The following is a 19,529-nucleotide window of genomic DNA, read 5'->3' as shown; positions in this document are numbered from 1 at the left end:
AATGAATTATAGAATGGTTGCGGATTAATAAAATTTATATAAAAAGTTTTCCTTTTATTCTTTGGTTTCAACGATTTGAAGATTATTGTTGTCGCAAAATATGTCGATTGTTGATTAAAATAAAAAGTGTTTTATTTTCATACGAATCTAAAGATCAGTGTGAATTAAGTAATTGTAACAATTAGTTAAATCAATTTTCGTTTATATTTATATACGATTTGAAGAAGGTATAGAAAGTATCGAGATCGAATATTTTTCGAAACGATTGATGTATTAATAAATAATTTGCGATCTTTTAATCATTTCAATGATGTCATGCAATTTCATAAGAATTTCATTTTCTTGTTTAAACTGTAGTTAAACAAAGTTACCACATCTAATACGATCAAACTGTACAAATTATCGTGTACTTGACACGATTACGACACCCTCTTCACATTTAATTTAATATCACCACATGCTTCTCCGGAAGCAGTTGCATTTAAGGAATTTAATTTAATCTTAAATGGTTCGAACGAAAGAAAATAAAGCAACGTTTTTACTAAAATTTAGATAGTTGAAGAAAAAAATAATTTAAAATAACATCATAGAAGAGAATGCTGTCTTGACTATTATTATTTTATTCATTTTATATCACGAAGAAACGAGTTAGTTCTCAGATTAAATCCATAATTCCATCTACATTTTTATATTAATTCGATAATATAATTTAAACAAATCGTTCTCGATCGACTCGAAACAAGTTTCTAATAATCGAAATAAATGAGCGCAAATGCATTATTCTGAGAATGCTTGGAATTTTATAAATAAATATCAGAAGCGTTCAAAGTTCATTTCTGTTACTTTCCTCTGAACTTTGTACTACAAATGTCAACCCAAGTTATACGAACACATTGTTTGCCGCTCAAATCGTCCGATTCATATTTGATATTCGAGAATAAACGAGGCATGTGGATAATAATGGAACGTCGGAGATTACGACTGGCAAATTTTCCTCTCTCCTTTGAGAAGAAAATACGTTTGTCAAATTACGAAAATAATTTGCGTTTAAATGGCTTCCGCTCGAAACGAAATCTACTCGTTCGACGACAACGATAACACACGACAGAGAACGAAAGGTGAGGTATGAATTTTTTAACTCCTCGATAAGCTTCGTACGTGGAAAGCAGAATTATCGTGACGTATAATTAAAAAAAAAAAAAGAAGAAGAAGAAGAAAAGAAGAGATCTGAAAGGAAGAAATACAAAATTCCACTTCAATTTTCGCGACGATCGAGTAGAAATTTAATTATTGTGCGCGAATAGATATATATCGTTTAAAAAGAATTTGTAATTCAAGATGGACAAATGTCTTAATTGCTATTAGAAGAATCGTATTCGAAATTCTTTTTTCGCTATAATGTTCAAAAATTAAATAACGTATATTAATATTTACTTTTTCTTTTTTTTTTTTCTTTATTGCAAAATTGGAATAGAAAAAGGAATCTTTGTAAATAACAATTGATCGATCGAAAGGATATAAATTTTATTTCTGTTTAAACAAATTTTATTTATCGATGAATTTTCGATTAAAAAAATTTTCTTCCCTTTCTTCGCCTCGCGATTAGAAAGGGAAACCTTTCGGTTTCTTTTTATTGCCACTTGTAATTTATTGCGGGTAAACAGATCGTTGGTTGTCGAATGTTTTTATTAAAATTTGTTGTGGCAAGCGTCGAATTACGCGAGTGGCAAAACTTTTGATAGCACGTGTACTTTAATCAGGTCACCGGATTTCTATACCTTCTCTTTTCGTCTTCTTTAGAAACTGCACACACACACACACACACACACACATATATAGCGCACTTGAGCATTTTCTGCAAATCTAGACATCAGCATTTCTCGCAAACTACCTGATGTTGTGCCGGTAATATTCGAAATGACTCGAGATTCAAGATTCTCGAGGCAGTTTTTACGATTGCGTGAAGAAAAAAAAAAAGAAAAAAACTCGTGTAATGATTTTTTAAGAATTTAGAATCGCGACTATTCGGAATTAAAATAATTACTCCTTAATTGTTATGCTTTTATTTCTCAGCGTGTTGAATTGAATGCGTTATTTTTATTTTTGCTTGCAATAAAATCCCTTCCACATCCATTGCAATCCACATACGCAATCTACATAATGTAATGTTTCACGAAACGAATTTATCATTGATTTCGATGACACAATTTATTAAAACTTTTGTAGCTGACTATTTTCAACAATGCAAATTTAACTTTCATTTTTTCTTCTATACCTTCCAAACTATACCTACCTTCCCTTCTATCTCATTTATTTCGTACAAAAATCCTTTTTTCAAAAAAGAAAAAAAGAAAGAAAGGAGGAATCTTTTCTTAAGAATAATCTCGACTCACCGAGCATCTTGACACCTTGGACAGGGCTAACGGGATAAAAATCGCCGTGAAGAGGGCAATGGAAGCCCACTCTGCGCTCCCTTCTTCTCGCCCTTCTGGTGAGCATGCAGAGCAGCACGCCCAGGCCGAGCATAAGGGCGCCCACCACTATACAAATCGGTCCAAGGATCCGCGAATTCCCTGTGAACGCGATTCTGGCCGCGTACGAGTCCTTGTCCTCGTCCTCCCCGGGCCCACGATACGACGCAGCTGAAACAGGCAACCATCATGATCAGAAGATCCACGGAATTGGTCGGCCATCTTGTTCTTCTCTATTAATTCTCTCCCTTCTGCTTTGTTAAATTGAATAAAAAGAAATCTCGACGATGGAATTTTTAACGAGGATTTTGGCCAGGCTCGTTTTCTCTCTCTCTCTCTCTTTCCATTGTCCTTCTTTCCATTTTCGTTTCGTCTTATTAATATTTCAAATTTAATCTAGCCGAGTGCTCGCGGCTAAGTTCACTCCATTCCACTCCCGGATGGATGCTATATTCACGTTGTTGTGTGGGTATAATACAGGTGTAAGAAGTTGGATGGAAAAGGGGGGAAGGAGAGGAGAGGCATGGTTTTAAATAAGCCAATTTTTTTGTAGTTGATGAAACATATATATATATATGGAATGAAAGGTTTGGAAGGAGTATTGGCTCGCAAATTTTTGACAAAAGTTTTCTTGATGATCGAGCTCGTGCTGCGTGGAGAAAGGAAGAACGAATAATGAGAGTGGAAGAAGGGCACACGTGTTTATATGGAGGGAAACGCTTAGCTTGTGACAGAAAGATCTATATTTAAATATTATCGTAATTTTTTTACATTTAATAATCTGCGTAAGATTGATTTGTAATAAAATTTAATTTATAAATTATTGTAATCTTGTATTCGAGTAGTTGAGACAATTGTATAGGAATAAGTTAAACATAGATGTGTTAATATGAAGATAATTAATAGGTTCGAGAATATTTTCAGTTTTCAGTCTTGGATGATTATTCTAATAATGAAAATAATTTTTACGATTTTGAATATTCAAATTGTAGCTTTTCTGCTACCGTGTCAAGAAAAATTTATTTAAATTTCAAGTTTTTCCATATATTTGCTTATCATTACAAGTCTTTAAATATTTCATTTCATTTCAAATAATAAAATGTTTTCGATACTTTTTCGCTTCGAAATGCACTCGGTAGATCATGAATCATTCAAATGATGTTTTTTATTCAAATTACAAAGACAAAAATGAATACATCTTTTATTAAATATACATAATATTTACATTATTATTAGCGTCCAATGTTTTTCTAATAAGCTGTTTAATTTAAAAAAAAAAAAAAAATGGAAAAAGCAGAATTCATAATGACATTCACGAGTTATATATTTTTTTTTTATACTTCGTGACAAGTACGTAGTTATTACGCGATAAAATAGCAAATAAAAAAAATTTATGAATTCTCGAATTTATCTCGAGTTAAATTTTGTTCGTTAAATCTTATCACCTAATAGATTATTGATTTCCTTGTTTAAAAAAAAAAAAAATAGTGTCAATTTAAAAAGAGCCATGACAATTATCATTTCGCAATTAACATTGCAAATTTAAAAAATTTATTCTAATCGTTGTGTAAAAAGCATTGAAACTCTTATTTTTTCTTTAAAAAAAAAAAAAAATCGTTTGCAAGAGCGTAAACACGCGATATATCAAGTATTCTTTAATGTACAATAGAATATCGATTATCGTCGATTATTCAAAGTTTGATTATTCAAATGGCGGACTATCTGAACACGAGATTAAGAACGTGTTTACCATCCAAACTATCGAACAATATTTACATTGGCAAAAAGCTAAAAACTTTTTGAGGAATTTTAAAATTTTTCTTGAAATTGATCTTTAAACTTGTTAAAAGAAAATCATCTATTTCCTCAAAATAAATGTAGAATTAAAAATTAATAACAATATATTTAACGATTAAACGATCCATTTCGCGAAATGAATGAAAATAACTGTTCATTAATAATAGCAGAGTTAATGTCTCAACATTATTACCTGTTTAATCTTTTATTCGATAATATTATTCTCTAATATCATTCGATAAACAAAATTATTATTATTCTCTTAAACAATCAATATTCCAATAAATAAATTATTATTCTAGGATGTATAAAAACGATTAGTTTATTTTTTCTTATTATACACGTTTTCCTTTACGTAATTTCCACAGGAAACGTGTCGTCACCATTCCTACGAGCGTTTCAATTTCCATCGCGATTGAATTTTCCTCGAAACGATATTCAAAATACGATAAAATAAAGATTCGACAATTTCCGTTCGATTTAATGTCGTAAACAAAAGAAAACAAAAGAAATTTAGATAAAATCTCTAGAAGCCGCCGTCCTGTCCCCTTTAATTGGTTTATGTTTAAGGTTAGGTTGGGTTTAAGGCTTGCAATGGTAAACCGGTAAATCCACCGTCTTCTCCAGCCGGAGAAGAAACTCGAAAATCGTTGGATTCGCCGCAACGAAAATTTTCTTCACGCTTTCACACCTTTTCCCCGGAATCTACGATGTTGCTGCTCGCTGCTTGCAACGAGAGAAATCATATCGAGCTCGAGGCGAGGATAAAGTGGAAAAATTCTTATTCGAGAGAGAGATACAAGGGTGAGCTTGCGTTCGATACGCTATTTATATTATCGGGTAACGAAGGAACATCTTGTTATATTTCTTGTAAACAGGAAACAGAGACGCGAAAGATTGTAATAAAGGAATCATTTGATCCGTTCAAATCGCGCTTATTATTTTTTTTTTTTTTTAATAATAAAAAATGAAGAAGGATGAAAGAAAATTTTTACAATAAAAGTACATCTGCACTTCGTTATTTACTTGCTACTATATAATTCAGTGATAAGTATTTCTACGTAACTACGTAAAGATTTGAAAATTGTGAAAATGAAAAAAAAAGAACTTGATAAAGAAGAACGGTTCGTTGGAAAATGAACGTGCAATTACTTTTTGCAATCAGAAGTTATATGATATTTATTTAAAAATTCTTTCAACACTCGACACTAGCGCCACGTAATTATTAATCACTAGTATCCAATATACATTTATTAATTTTCTTAATTAAAATTTATACTTCAAAGATTTCAATATAAAAATTCTTATTTTTTTTTTCTTTTTCGATATTTCTTTTGAAACAACAGTTCTATTATCTTTTGTCTATATCTATAATAAACTTCATTCCGAGTATAGAAGTCAAAGTTTAATCGGTGTTAAAATATCTTTGTGCCGAAAACTTATTGTCACAAGTCGTATTTACAATATCTTAACTTAGAATCATAATCATATCTTTGCTGTTGATTCTTTTCAATTCTTCCTACAAACTTTCTTTACAAAATGACTTATCAAAAAAAGCATCTTTGTCATTTATTGACAATCTGTCGAGCATTTAAGCTCCCAATCTAAGGAAAATGAACGCCAGAAGAAGAAATTGCTATGAATGAATAAACTAATTGTTCCCCGCATTTTTGTTTTGAAAAAGGAAGAAGCGAAAGAAAACAGGAATACTTTCTTTCTAGACTATTCTGTCGATTGCTCTCTGTGGATCGCACGTGTGGAAAAGCGTGTGGGATAGTTTGGAGAGAACTTTCTTGCCGCGGAGAAAGTCATTCTTCTATGCAGCGATCTTTATAAGGGAAGAAACTCGGTGGAAAGAGGAGGAATGTCGTGAGGGACACGTAACCCGTTCCTGATTTCATTGTACGCGAAATCTGAACATGGATCTGCACGCGTGGGCAGACGAGAAACCGTTCGCTCGTTTCAATTGAAAGATTAAATATATTCACCGCGTGTGAGGAGGTTAGGTGTGCATGGAGGTTGAGGAAGTGGGCAGAAAATTTAAGGGCGAGGTAACAAAAGGAAGACAAATGTAAAGACTTGGAAATTGTAAAAGCAATTTAATTTTACATTTTGAAAAGGGAACGAAAAAGTTGGAGATGGATGGGAACCAGATGCTTCTATCTCTGACTGCTATCTGTTTGGTGGAAAATTATAAATGACGCTAGAAATGTTTGTTTTAATCTACTTATCCATTTCTTCGGAACAGTGTATCTTAGATTCAACGTGTATTTTCGCAATATTTCTATGATATCGAGACAAATGTAAGACGTAAATTATAGGCAACCATAATATTCTCACGATTTTCTTTCTTTCTATGACACAAGAATATAAAGAAATATTTATAAGACTTGCGAAACGTTGTGTTCTGCATTCATAGAATAACTGCGAGTAATCGTTGAGGTTTGTGGTTGATTGCACTTAGAATTGTTTCGTGAACAAAATTTGTTTCAACTCTCTCCATTTGGATTATTATTGTACGTGTAATTATTGTAAAAATATTCTTATATAATTTGTTTAAGTAATTTTAAAACGTCAAACAAAATTACTTGTTGTAAAAATAAAATAATTAAGGAATGCAAATTATTGAATAAGCTAGAGATTTAAAAAGTTACGATCGATATTCTTTCTCTAATCTATAAAATTGAAATAAATCAACGAAGAAAGATTGATTAAAATTTCTTTTGTTTTTCTCGAATCATTTAATTTTAAAATATAATTTAATAAGTTTATAATTTTCCTTTGTGTAATTAAGTAATTTTTTCAAACGTATGTATGAATGCTCGTTCAATAAAATCGTGTATTATGTGTTCGTGTTTTCACGTAATCGAATCAAATTGTTAAAAATAAATAAGTTGAAATCTAAATTTACATGCAGACTAAACAGACTGATATAGAGTAGATACATTTCTATGCGATGGAACACTTAAAATTCCTTGTTTTGAATTTTATCACAACTTTTATTTCTCTCTACAATCAAATAAAAATTATTTTTTCCAATGTTTATATATAATAATATAAATTGAATATATATATATATTGAAATTTCTAATTATAATAAAATAATAAATTTTCAATAATTCAATAATCAACAACATATCAAATTAGATTTAAAAATTTTTTGATGAGGATAGAAAAAATTTAAAATTCAATCTTATTAATATTAACTTTTAAATATAATATTATTATACATTTAGGTATATTCAATATGAAAGAAGGTTACAATTTTAATTAAGATCTTTTTAAGCTGAAATTGGTGAGCTTTGAACAAGAAAAAATATTGGAAATTTCTAAGAATTTTAAAATCTCTTTTCAATAACTATATTTATACAGAATGATTTGATTATTATTAATAAAGAGACAGAAACAAACTGACAATATTTTAACGTGTGTTCATTCAATTACAAAAAAGTGCAAAATAACACGAATTTTAAAATCTGATTTAGCACTTGTAAGTCATAAGGAAGAGCAACGACCTCCAGGTTCTCTTCCCCTCGAACTTTCAAATCCCTATTTAAGAATCCATAAAAAGTCAGATTTATTTCAAACAGTTGGTACTTAATAATTATACTTAGAGCGAAAGCAGAAGAAAATAAATTTTAAACGATACAATTAATAATCATGTAACTTTAAAAAGTAAATTATCTCATATATCGCATTCTATGAAAATCCATATTCAATTAAGATACTTAATACAAATTTTTTTCAAATATATATATTTGAAATTCAGTTTCTTAAGTATATTAATTTTTGAGAAATTACTCGTAATTAAACTGTATATAATCATGAAATAATTACACAATCATAAAATTGATTTCGAATTTTCTTAAAAATTAATTTTTAAATGAAAAAAAATATCATTCTAAGTTTATTTCCGTATATAGAATAATCCATTGTCGATGATTTACTCCAATTTCATTTGCACTTGTAAAAAGTTTTCAAACACGATTTCAAAACGAATAAATTTTATTTCTTTTTTTTTTTTATTTGCATTTAGAATTATCTTCTATCTTTTACCATCAGTATAATATATATCAGATTATCGCATAAGTAATGGCATTTCAAAACTATAACTTCCACAAAAAAATAATAAAACTATCCATTATACTGATACCGACAACTTTTTGATCATTAAGATAACGTGAAAACGTTATCAATAATAAATTGCAATAAAAATAAATACTTTTTATTCATTTCATAACAAAATTCATTCAAAATCGCCAAATAATCATCAACGACATCTCTAATAATATCATCAAATGCGAAAAAAGAGCTACAACTCCAACTCTTTTCATCCATTATCGATTAATTAACTTTATCGATATTTATCCTAATATTATAAAAATAACACCATAACAATCTTCTCGTTCTCCAAATCAAATTTCTCAAGCAACGAAATTTTTAAAGCAAAAGAATCGATCCAACCACGTACTACCGTTCCGCAAAATTATATTACAAAGAAGCTCGTCCACTCGTTAAAGCTGAATAGACTCGAGGCAAAGTGAAAAATAAATTTTGCCGATACGTGATCCGGCATGTGGAGTAGCTGGTTCACGAGTATATAAGTAGGAGCAACTGATGGGAAACGAAAGGGAAATGGGCTACAGGACCGGTCTCATCCACGGTGGCGGAGGCAAGAAAAGGAAGGAGGTAGAGAAGGACTGACCGGTTTTGATAAATCGGTTGGTAACAACGGTCCAGACCTGTATCCAAGAAACCGTGGCCAAACGAGTAAACGACCAGCTGTTGCCCGTTAGCGAACTTCTTCTTTCCTCCTTCGTTTCTTCTTCCACACCTTCCCTCTTCTTCCTTTCCTCCCCTCCACCTTCTTCTTCTTTTTCTTCTTTTTCCTTCTCGTGACATAAACGCTCCATTGCCATCGTCGAGTTCGATCACCTCGAATAATAGTGGTTCTCAAATGACGTACGACGTCAAGGATAAGAAAATAAAATGGCCGATATTAAGATCAAAGGTGGCGCGAATTTTCAATAACGTATCATCCTAAAGATCTAAGACAGATATCGTTATACACTCGAGCAATAATATATTGGAAATTATTGTATTGAAATATCGTTGCATTTAAAGCGTCGTACGAAGTGAGATAACACGATTATATCGATTGCTGTTCGTACATCTGAACATTTTCGTTCACGGATAGAAGAAGAGAAAGGATTTCTTAAAGGATTAAACTCGCACGGAGAGGAAGGGATTAAAAGGGGAATTATCGATTGCACCCTAACGAATTCCAAGTATGTAAACGATGTATCCGTTTGATTTGTAACCGCGTTGCATAATAAAAAGAATTGGAAGAATTAATGGCTTTAAATGGATTTCTCACCTTCTCACCCTTGTACAAACGTTGACGTTCACGTGGCTCAATGTTTATCGACCGTTGGTGAACAATCTTCGATTGTTCGATCACGAGAAGCCTATCATTTATACACACGCGGCTAGAGTAGATTGACGCAGTGATTTCTTTGCGAATCGATCAATCCAATTTCCAATTACTTGCTCGCTCGAGCCAGCTCAGCTTAGAAACAAGGCTTCTTGTTCGACATAACTAATCCAATTTCGCGGATACGACACAGGCTTCCGTCGGATCCAGTGAAGAATCTTCATCGGCTTGGAAACATTTTTATTATGCCAACGATTTCCAAGTGTTTTGCCTTCCCTTTTGGCATTCGAGTTTAATCCTCTCTCAATAAGATACTAATTACTCTTCGAAGCTGTTGTAATTTATTTAACGAGACAAGTGGATACGAATGTGTCTCTCGTTCAAATATTCTAAAGCCGCGTCCGTATTGCGTTGACGTTAATCGACACTGATTGGTCGAACAATTTAGCCAATCGCTTGTGCCATATCCCTATTCCAGTAATCAAATTCGATGGTTCAATAGCAAAATTATCTAATTATTATCGATCACGAATCCCCCAGAATTCGGATATTTATCGAATGTCGAATGAAAATTTGGTTTTGATCGTTAATTTTATTTTATTAATCATCAGTCGGTAAATCGATCGGTTTTCGGTGTGACTCGAATGTAAATGGGGATGAATGATTTTTTTTTTACCGCGCGATGTCGTTGCGATCGTCGATGTTTTTTTCCTCGTTTTCTTGGGTAAAAAATAAAGATAGACGTATAATCGATGATATTGCAACGATACGTCGACGAAAAAACATCGCTCGTGTGCATTAAGCTTTAATTTAGTTGCTTGGATCTATTGAATGGCTTTGTTGATTTGAAATTGACATTTTCATATGTGAAGAATGTATAATTTATTGAATTATTGAATTAAAATATAGAAAGATGAATTTGAAGATTATTATTTGCATTTCTCAGATACACGAGAAGATTTAGAAATAATGTTAAAAAATAAAAATTCGTGGAAGCTGGAACATTTATATTCTGGACTTATGCTTTGGAGTTAAATTTGCAATTAAAAGGCAATTTCGAAACTTACAAATAAATGGCTGAACTTTTTACTCTGAAAAATAGATAAAAATATTTATTCTAACAAAAACTCTGAAAGAAACACGGTAACAGTTATAAATAGATATTTCATAACTGCATGGATCTTCGACTTAAATTCACGATTGAATTACTCTAACACGATTCTATCATATAAACAAAACTCTTCGTTGTACTTGTTCTTTTGCACACTGAACATATGGCAATAATATTTCACGAATCGTTTTATCCACTATCATTGATTAAATACAGTTATGTCAGTCAATAAGTTGATTCATTTATTTTTTTTTTTTCTTTTAACAAATCAGTTCAAATACTACGAAATTATTCTCTCGTTTCCCAACGGATTAAAAGAGGTATAAGAATTAAATGGTAATCTGCCACAAGGGATTAATTACGTAACGAGCAATCCTAACACGATATATCGATGAAAAAGAGTTGAATAATATTTTCTTATACTCGTTTCATGATGCAACGACATTATAACTTCGTAGAAAATTGCTTCTCCATGTTGTGTGTCCCACAGCATATTACTTAATTTTAAGTTTAGGTTAATCTTGAGTTTACAAACTTTATACGGTATAATACCGTACACGTGTATTTATGCTCTATAATACGAAAGATAGGTTAGAAATGAAGTTTCTAGTTGTAAATAGGTCACGGATTATCAGTAAGTAATTAAGGATTATCTTTAATACAGACTTAAGAAGCCTAGCAAAACAAAGTATTTCTATTGCCTCGTAATACTTTTTATTGTACGTGAAGTGATAATAATAAGAATAACAAATATTTTTTTGAAGAAAAATATATAACGTGAGGGATGAATAAAACGCATTTTTTTTTTTTTTTTATCATTTAAATCTTAAATCTTTGAAATATCTTCGAAATTATTTATGAATGCAAAAAATGTTTGAGTAAAAGTTGTTTAACATCGTATATCGAAAATTAATGAATTTTACATGCCTCGATATTGTGAAAAGAATTTACATGTTGGCGCCATCTGTCCATCGAGAGAAAAATTCGTGCCACTATCTGTTTCATATATGCTAGATATACGTATCGTATCTATAAATACAATGCTAAACACTGAAAAATATCACAGAATCACATGTATTCGACAAAATATACGTAATTTAATTACGTACATGAGAAAAAGAATTCTATAATAACTTCTATCCTGCATTATAGCTATGATAGAATATATAAATATGAATAAATATTGCACGTATCGAATGAAAAATTAAATTTTAGAAGTTAAAATTTAATAATAAAATTTATATTCATGATAAAAGTCACGAGGAAATTTTATATTTAATTCGAATCAAAATTCTTTTAAAATCAAATAATATATTCTAGCTTAGCCTAAAATTTATTATTAATCTTTATTCTGGTATTCATTTATCTATTTCTCATCTTTTGGAATGGATTCAATATATCGAGACGACGAAAATAATTTTTGTCTCAAAGTATTTCCTTTCCTTTCCTCTTCTCTCTGAACATCTATTATTACAAAGACATAAATTTTAAAAACGATAAATTGTTTCGAATTAAGTATATATAAGTAAGATATAAAAATAATCTTATAATTTTTAGATAAACATTGTACGAGTATATGATGAATTCATTCAAATGAACAAAAATTCTGACATGTTAACACTTCATTTTTAAATTATTTGTTTTGAATTTCAAACGAAATTTCTTCTTATCACTGATACCATTTTTATATCATTTTTATGATAGCAGAAAATTCTATTATATTTTCTCATAGACAATAATTCTATTATCATATGCACAACCCGTTTACTTTCTCCGAAATGGAAAGTACAATATACTGAACGACTCTTCCACCAATATATAGCAGTTTTACATTATATTATGCCACCAAGATACATCGCTTATATAAGCTTATTATACGACGTTTTAATAAATATTCCTTTAACCATCTTCATTGATCGTTTATTATATTTTATATTTTCAATAATTTTAAGAGAGTTAAATGAAATAAAATTTATATTAATAGGCCATTAATTGTATTAAATTTCGAAAAAACTTACAAAAAGAATTCTACAATTTTATTAATAGAATTTATTCATGAATATATTTTTATCGAATTGAATAAAAATTTGTTTAATTAATCTTGTTTGATATTTTCTTTTTTAAAATTATTCCAAATATTATTTAATCATGAATAATCATGCATATTTAAACTAAACTTACTATCCAAGTTCGATATATCCAATTATTCCATGTAACATGATATTTTACTTAACGAGGTAATGTAGGAAGATTAAACTAAATTTATTTATACATCTTATATTGATATTTTTAAATAATTCATAAAATAGCTTCGATATTACGTAACATAATTAATCAATTTCATCATTTTTCATCAAGAAAATGGAAAAACACGAAAATTATTTAATTCATTCTTCTAAAACAAAGTTGCAAGATTAAAATAAACCTTTGTTAATCACAAGTAGAAGTCGAGTGAGAATTTAACGAATGTTAAAATTTAATTAATAAAGGACACGCGAATGAAACGTTAAAAGAAACGATAAAACGTCGAAACTGTTGCAGTTTTAAGCTTTATGAAAAAAAATAACAACGCAAATGTTACAGTTGAAACTCACGAAATCACGATGCACAAGAAACAACACGGTTATTGCCTAGTTGACCGACATTCGTTGTTGCCTCTTATCAGAAAACTCTTTGCCTAAAATCCTCGAACGTTTTTTTTTTTTATAGTGGACAGTTTAATAGATATTCCCTTCATTTTTGTGTATAAATATAATATAATGATAGAAAATAAATCGAACAAAAAGAAGTTCATCCACTGTATTAAGAAATCATGAATGAAAAGCGATCTAGCGGTTTATAATGACTCATCTATGATTATCTATTATTAATAGTCTATTATGAATAATCTATTATTAATTATCTATTCACGAATGAATTACAAGAAAAAAATACAACGTGTATTTAATCATTTTTCTTTCATAGTATCTTCAAAAGTAGTATACATACATCGATACTATCTTTATACAGGGTGTCTCAAAAATGAGAACACAGCTTAACCGAGAGTTAAGCAATTTTTTTCAAAAATTTGAACAATTAAAATTAATAGAACTATAAATTTTATTTTATTTTTCGCTTAATAAAGATTAATTTAAGCAGTCAGATGATGATGATGATGAGTGAATCAACCGACAATTTTTTACATCATACCGTTCATGAATATACCACGTATGCTTCCACGTATGCAAATTATCGAATACAATAATTGTTCCCACGGAATAAATTAAACCTGTTCTCGTAATATATTTGTTGCTCGATCATAAACATTTACCAAAAGCAGAACAATGCCGATCGATCCCTCGCAATACAAACGAACGATTTCCGGAGACCTCTGCCTCCCAGGTTTATTAAATACTTTTCGCGAAAACATTTTCATGAAATCGGTTGATAACGGTCAAGGATCCTTTGTTATTCCAATATTGTTAACGGACAATCGGAGGTAAACCGGAGCACAATGGACGGTTATCAAATATACACGCGAAAACAATAAAGAATACAAACCGGTGAGTACAGCGCCGACGAGCATAAAGAGGAAGCCGAATGCCGGAAGAGCAATCTGGCAGTTCGCAGCTATTACAACCCCAGCTACCATCAGTCCACCCTCGATCTTCTCCACCCTCAAGCGTGATATAGGGGTCGGACATTTTAATTTCGCCCCGAGTCCGCCACTCAGCGCACCCTCCTCACCCGCCATCGTGCTGGGCCTGTAATAATAAAGATAAACAACAAACGCTTTTTAGTCGATTAGCGGCTGATGCTAGCGGACGATTTGCTAATCGTTGCTTCGACCCCCCGTTTTGTTCCACGAGATCGAGAAAAATCTTAATACCTTCGACGATTAATATTTATAAAGAAATTTGTATTCGTATATATTGTTTTGTATCTTCTTTTTATTATAAATTTTGTGATTATTAATTTGCCTCATCTCCTTACGTTTCATAATGAAAAATGTTTCGTTGATTCGATGATATATACGAGGAAGATATCATAAGGATATGTGACTAAGCGAGAAGTTACTTATACGTGAGCACAGTGAGAAGTACTCCCCCTCCATAGTTCACAGTGATCTTATCTGAAGATGCAACACTTCCAGTCACTACGTATTATTTTTTGTGAATGCATTCATAGAATCCCATCGACCAATCAGATTTCCCTTGGGAAGACTTGTGCTATCAGCTATGGATACACGTTACGTATTATTATTTATATTTAGTTATACTAGCACAACTTTATTATCTTTCTTAATTGCGAAGAAACGTTGTGAATTCGTATGCCTGTAATTTTCCAGACTCCAAATGTCACATGCGTGCAGTAATTTTTGATATTTTGAGGAAACGTGGGAGGGTTAAAATTTAAATCGATATAAATGAAATAAAATTAAATTACGATAAAATTCGTTTGTCGAAAGGTATGGTGAAAAAAAAACGGGCTCAGCCGGGATTTGAACCCGGGACCTCTCGCACCCAAAGCGAGAATCATACCCCTAGACCACTGAGCCGGTTGCTCTTGTACTCTCTTGCTGGCATACTTTCAATCGCGCAATAAACTTACACACGAATCACACTTTTAAAGCGTTTTCTTTTGCATTTGTTCATTTGCGACGAGACGAATTTATCGTAAGAAACGAATATTGGAAAGGTGAGTGTATAAATTTTTAAAATTCGATGAAATATATATATATATATATATATTTTTTTTTCCGCAAAAATTATTTCCTCTTAATGCAACGTTATGTCATTTACGTTCGTTTTAATTTTACTTTGCCGTTTGTTCGATTTTCTTTTCGTTGTAGACACAATTTTTATTAAAAAAGGATCGAAAAGAATTATAAAGAAATTTCTTGAAAAGAAAAAAAAAATCGGGCTCAGCCGGGATTTGAACCCGGGACCTCTCGCACCCAAAGCGAGAATCATACCCCTAGACCACTGAGCCTCTCGGTGAAAGCTTTTCTAAGTTACATTCATAAAAAAAGCGAGTAGTCACACTTTAAACACTTTAAACCTAATTGTTATAATTTCTCTTTATTTATTTATTTTTCCAAACTTCGGCAACAGCCGAATTAAATATTGGGATTAAAGTATTTCGAGAAGCTTACTTTATTATTAATTTGTTTTTTTTTCTTATGGTATAAAACATTTTTTAAAATATACGTATTTTGAAAATTTTATAATTTTCAGAAAATAAACATTTTCATTTATCCGTATGCTAGTATACTTTATTAAATTTATTAATAGAAATATGACGATATTTTATAATGTTTAATGTTTCCTTCGAAACTATATTTTATTCTTGTTTTAAAAAAATTACAATATGTAAGTTATGTTATGTTATTCTTCGATAAGTTTTTCTAATCTCGCATCAATTCTCTAAGTTTAGCAATCAATTATCGTGGAACACATTTTGTAAAACTTATCCAACTTATCATCGCATATTTCTCAATACTTTGTATAACGAACACTTTCATCTAGATAAAATTGAATGGGTCAATAATATTGGAAGAATATCGGTATTCTTCGAGTTGTTGACTTGTTTTTAGCGATAAATTAACTCTGTTGTTGAACGTGTAATAAAATTAATAAATATAAATCATTAATTCTTATCGTTCAATTCGAATAGTTTGAACACTATGAAATTTTTGAACCAAGCAAATAAAACGAACGAATTAATTTTGCGTCAAACTTCATTTGAATTGCTCATAACTTGATGAACGATATTTTTGAACACCAACTTTTCTATTTATTTTGGTCTCTAGAATCGAGAACTCTCCTCAAAGTGTTTCACGAATGCATATAGCTGCACGATAAGCAGGATCGATGAATCAGAGCGAGACATCGAAGTTTGGACTGTCGAAAGTTGAAGAAAATCATCGCTGACTCACGGAAGCATAGATTCTAACCGGCTGCCACGAATATTTACCATATTTTACACACCTGGGTTTTATATGCAACCAATAAACAACAACAATTCTCGATTCTCTTATGAATAAAAGAAAAAGGACGTTGTTTTACAAAGAAAAGAATCTCCAATTTTCTCTTACTCTTCTCTCCTCTACTCTCTCTCATTCTCCAACATCCAAACACTTAATAAATATTTAATTTGCATCAGATTTTCTCAATTTACATTCTTAATTCACCGATTGTAAAAACCGTTTAAACGCCATATCTTATCGTGCAATATAAACAAGAATCGCTTTATTCATTTTCTAGCACGTAATAAGAGGCGTGAAAACAGTTGGAATACTCAGCTACGAAAGAATTACACGAAAAGAAGCAAAAAAAAAAAAGAAAAATCAAGTTGGCAGACACGAACGTCTTAATTAAGTCTCAATTAACAGACGGAATATCTGCATAAAGAGAAATAATCGCGTCTGTGCGAAGTGGCATTGACAAATAATCGCGTTAAAGTTGTTAAACGTTCGTTGGACAGGAGGTCGGTGTTTACGGGGTCGGATAATTGAATTGGGCATCGTCGTACAATGCCTTCGCCTGTTAATTCCATCGCGAAGCAAGAGAGAGACGCATCTCCGTGAAGGAAAGTTAATTGGCGCAAATGCCCTTTGCGAGCCACTGGGCCGTAAAACGGCACATTCTATCATTCTCGCCAATTAGAATAGTTTATTAATCAACCAACGTTGCTCTTAACCTGTTAACCGTGCATCATTATTGTGCACACTCGTCACGAAGAAATGTCAAATCGTTGTATCGTGAACAGTGAGAAATACTCGCCGTCTATTTTTGGATTTAGGTGAACACAGTTTTTAGGAGAACAGATTAAAACTGGTTCTCTGGTGTTGGTGAATTTTTAATCGATTAAACTGGTTTGCTAAGATCTCGTAATGAGATTATAAACACGAAAACTTGGATATTTTTTTTGATGAATTTTGATACGATGATTTTGTAAGATTTTTGTAATACAATGATGATCCCAATTAAGTGCACTGGAATCTTATAGGAATTTTACATTTGCAATAATTTGCAAGAAATGAAATGAAAGATTCTATGTTTAAATATTATTTTCGATCTGTAAAAAAGCTACTTTCAACAGTGATCCAAAATTATTCCCCCCCCCCTTTTTTTTGTACAATCTCAACGCTTGTCTTTAAGAAACAGTTTTATGAAAAACAAATTTTTAAAGAACAATATCTGCATATTTCCGAATATTTAAATAACGTTAATAAGAAAATTAAAAGTCAATTTATTCCTACAAACATATTTTATATAAGTTTATGAATGGAAGAAATTTATAAAAAAATATTCTTGTTAAAATGGATAGTTTAAGGATTACGTAATTATTAATTCCACGATTGGATAATTTGAATGTTACATAACTTGAATCGGATGTGGCTACAATTTACGTTATTCAACTCAGTGGTTTAAAACTTTAAAGAGATTAATAAATATTTGAATAAATAATAAATTTCATTTCTAGTTTACTGTAAACTAGAAATATAAATATTTTTTAGATTTTAAATTTTCGTAAAGTAAAAACTGAAACACTTGTTTTAAATTGAATTATTAGAATAATTATTGGAATGCTATATATAATTACATTTCCAGACAAATATTAACAGAAGAAACAGCAAATTCTATATTAACGAATACGGAATCTCGTTTAAACTGTTTTTAACTTGTAAATTAAAAGTTATCAAGCAAGTGCAAATAAAATAAAAAACGGTCATCTTTTAATACTCTTAATCTGTTATTATATACAAATTTTATTTAATGTTTTGCCTAAAATAACTTTGCAAACGAGACATTTATATTTAATAAATAATTATAGCTTCATTTTAATTTAGCTTTGAACATTCAATAAATATTATATATTTCTACGAATAAAAATTACAAATTCTGCTGATAAATAATAATACAACTTTCTACATTTTATTTCATTATCTTCCAATATAAAAGCATGGATCAAAAATAAATAAACCACCTGATCATTCTTTTGATCCATCCATCCTAATTAAATTTTCATTTTTTTCACTTTACACAAAACATGATAGCGATATAATTTACTAAATGCTCCTATATGAATAATAATTAATATAAATAAAAATTCCAACAATAAATTCTCCTCGCCTCGCACACACAATACATATACATATTTCTAATACAATTCCAAATATAAATTCTACATTAAATCCTCATCATTCTCTATTCACGTTGCACGATAGATATACGCGCAATAAGAAAATCGAGTAAGGAGGATACAACCTTGATATTTGAAGAGAGAAAAAGAAAGAAAAAGGGTGTAGACGAGCGTGTAACAGCGTTTCTTCTTCACGAGAGGAGCACAGGAGCAATGGAGCACTCCTTTCTGGAAAATGGAAAGGAAAGGAAAGGAAGCGCGGGGGGCGAACGAGGGGAGGAGGGGGGAGAGAAATTTCATTTTTCGCCAAGTTTTACACGACGTGAACCGGTTCCACGGCGGCCAACAATGTCGCATTCGCGACGAACAGCATGAAAAGAGCGTCGGTTTTGCGCGGCGTCGGTTAAGCTCTCGAGCTTTGAACTTCCGTCGCCCAATTAACGTCGACCAACCAAGGTACCCAGCTCTTCATTAAGCAGACCGACCTTTTGCCTTCCGCATAATGAAAAGGGTACCTCGTTAAATCCGTGTCGATGCATGGAAAAAAAAAAAAAAAAATGGGGGAAAAAAAAAAGAAGAAGAAGAAAGG

At 31.0% G+C, this 19,529-nt stretch overlaps 1 protein-coding gene and 2 non-coding genes across 9 annotated transcripts in view; all 3 read right to left on the bottom strand.

The window, feature by feature from the left end:
- Positions 1-19,529, bottom strand: part of LOC100866260 (uncharacterized) — a 97,955-nt gene that overhangs the window by 43,868 nt on the left and 34,558 nt on the right. For all 7 annotated transcript variants that reach the window (XR_015292545.1, XR_015292543.1, XR_015292544.1 and 4 more), the window contains exons 2-3: positions 14,354-14,556; positions 2,394-2,642 (exon numbers count right to left, since the gene is read on the bottom strand). Coding sequence is in view for 4 of the 7 variants with exons in the window: in XM_086909977.1 (XP_086766103.1) it covers positions 2,394-2,642; positions 14,354-14,556 (452 nt within the window). In the remaining 3 variants the exon portion in view is untranslated. The remainder of the gene's footprint in view (positions 1-2,393; positions 2,643-14,353; positions 14,557-19,529) is intronic.
- Positions 15,279-15,350, bottom strand: TRNAP-UGG (transfer RNA proline (anticodon UGG)). Its single transcript has one exon. It is a non-coding gene; the product is annotated as a tRNA-Pro (tRNA).
- TRNAP-UGG (transfer RNA proline (anticodon UGG)) lies at positions 15,713-15,784 on the bottom strand. The gene has a single exon. It is a non-coding gene; the product is annotated as a tRNA-Pro (tRNA).

The sequence above is a fragment of the Apis florea genome, unplaced genomic scaffold (assembly GCF_048593485.1).
Source record: "Apis florea isolate Af1SG1 unplaced genomic scaffold, ASM4859348v1 contig_3170_pilon, whole genome shotgun sequence".
In the NCBI taxonomy this organism is placed as follows: Eukaryota; Metazoa; Arthropoda; class Insecta; order Hymenoptera; family Apidae; genus Apis; species Apis florea.
The sequence above is the reverse complement of the archived record's forward strand: the minus strand, read 5'-3'. Positions and strand labels throughout refer to the sequence as shown.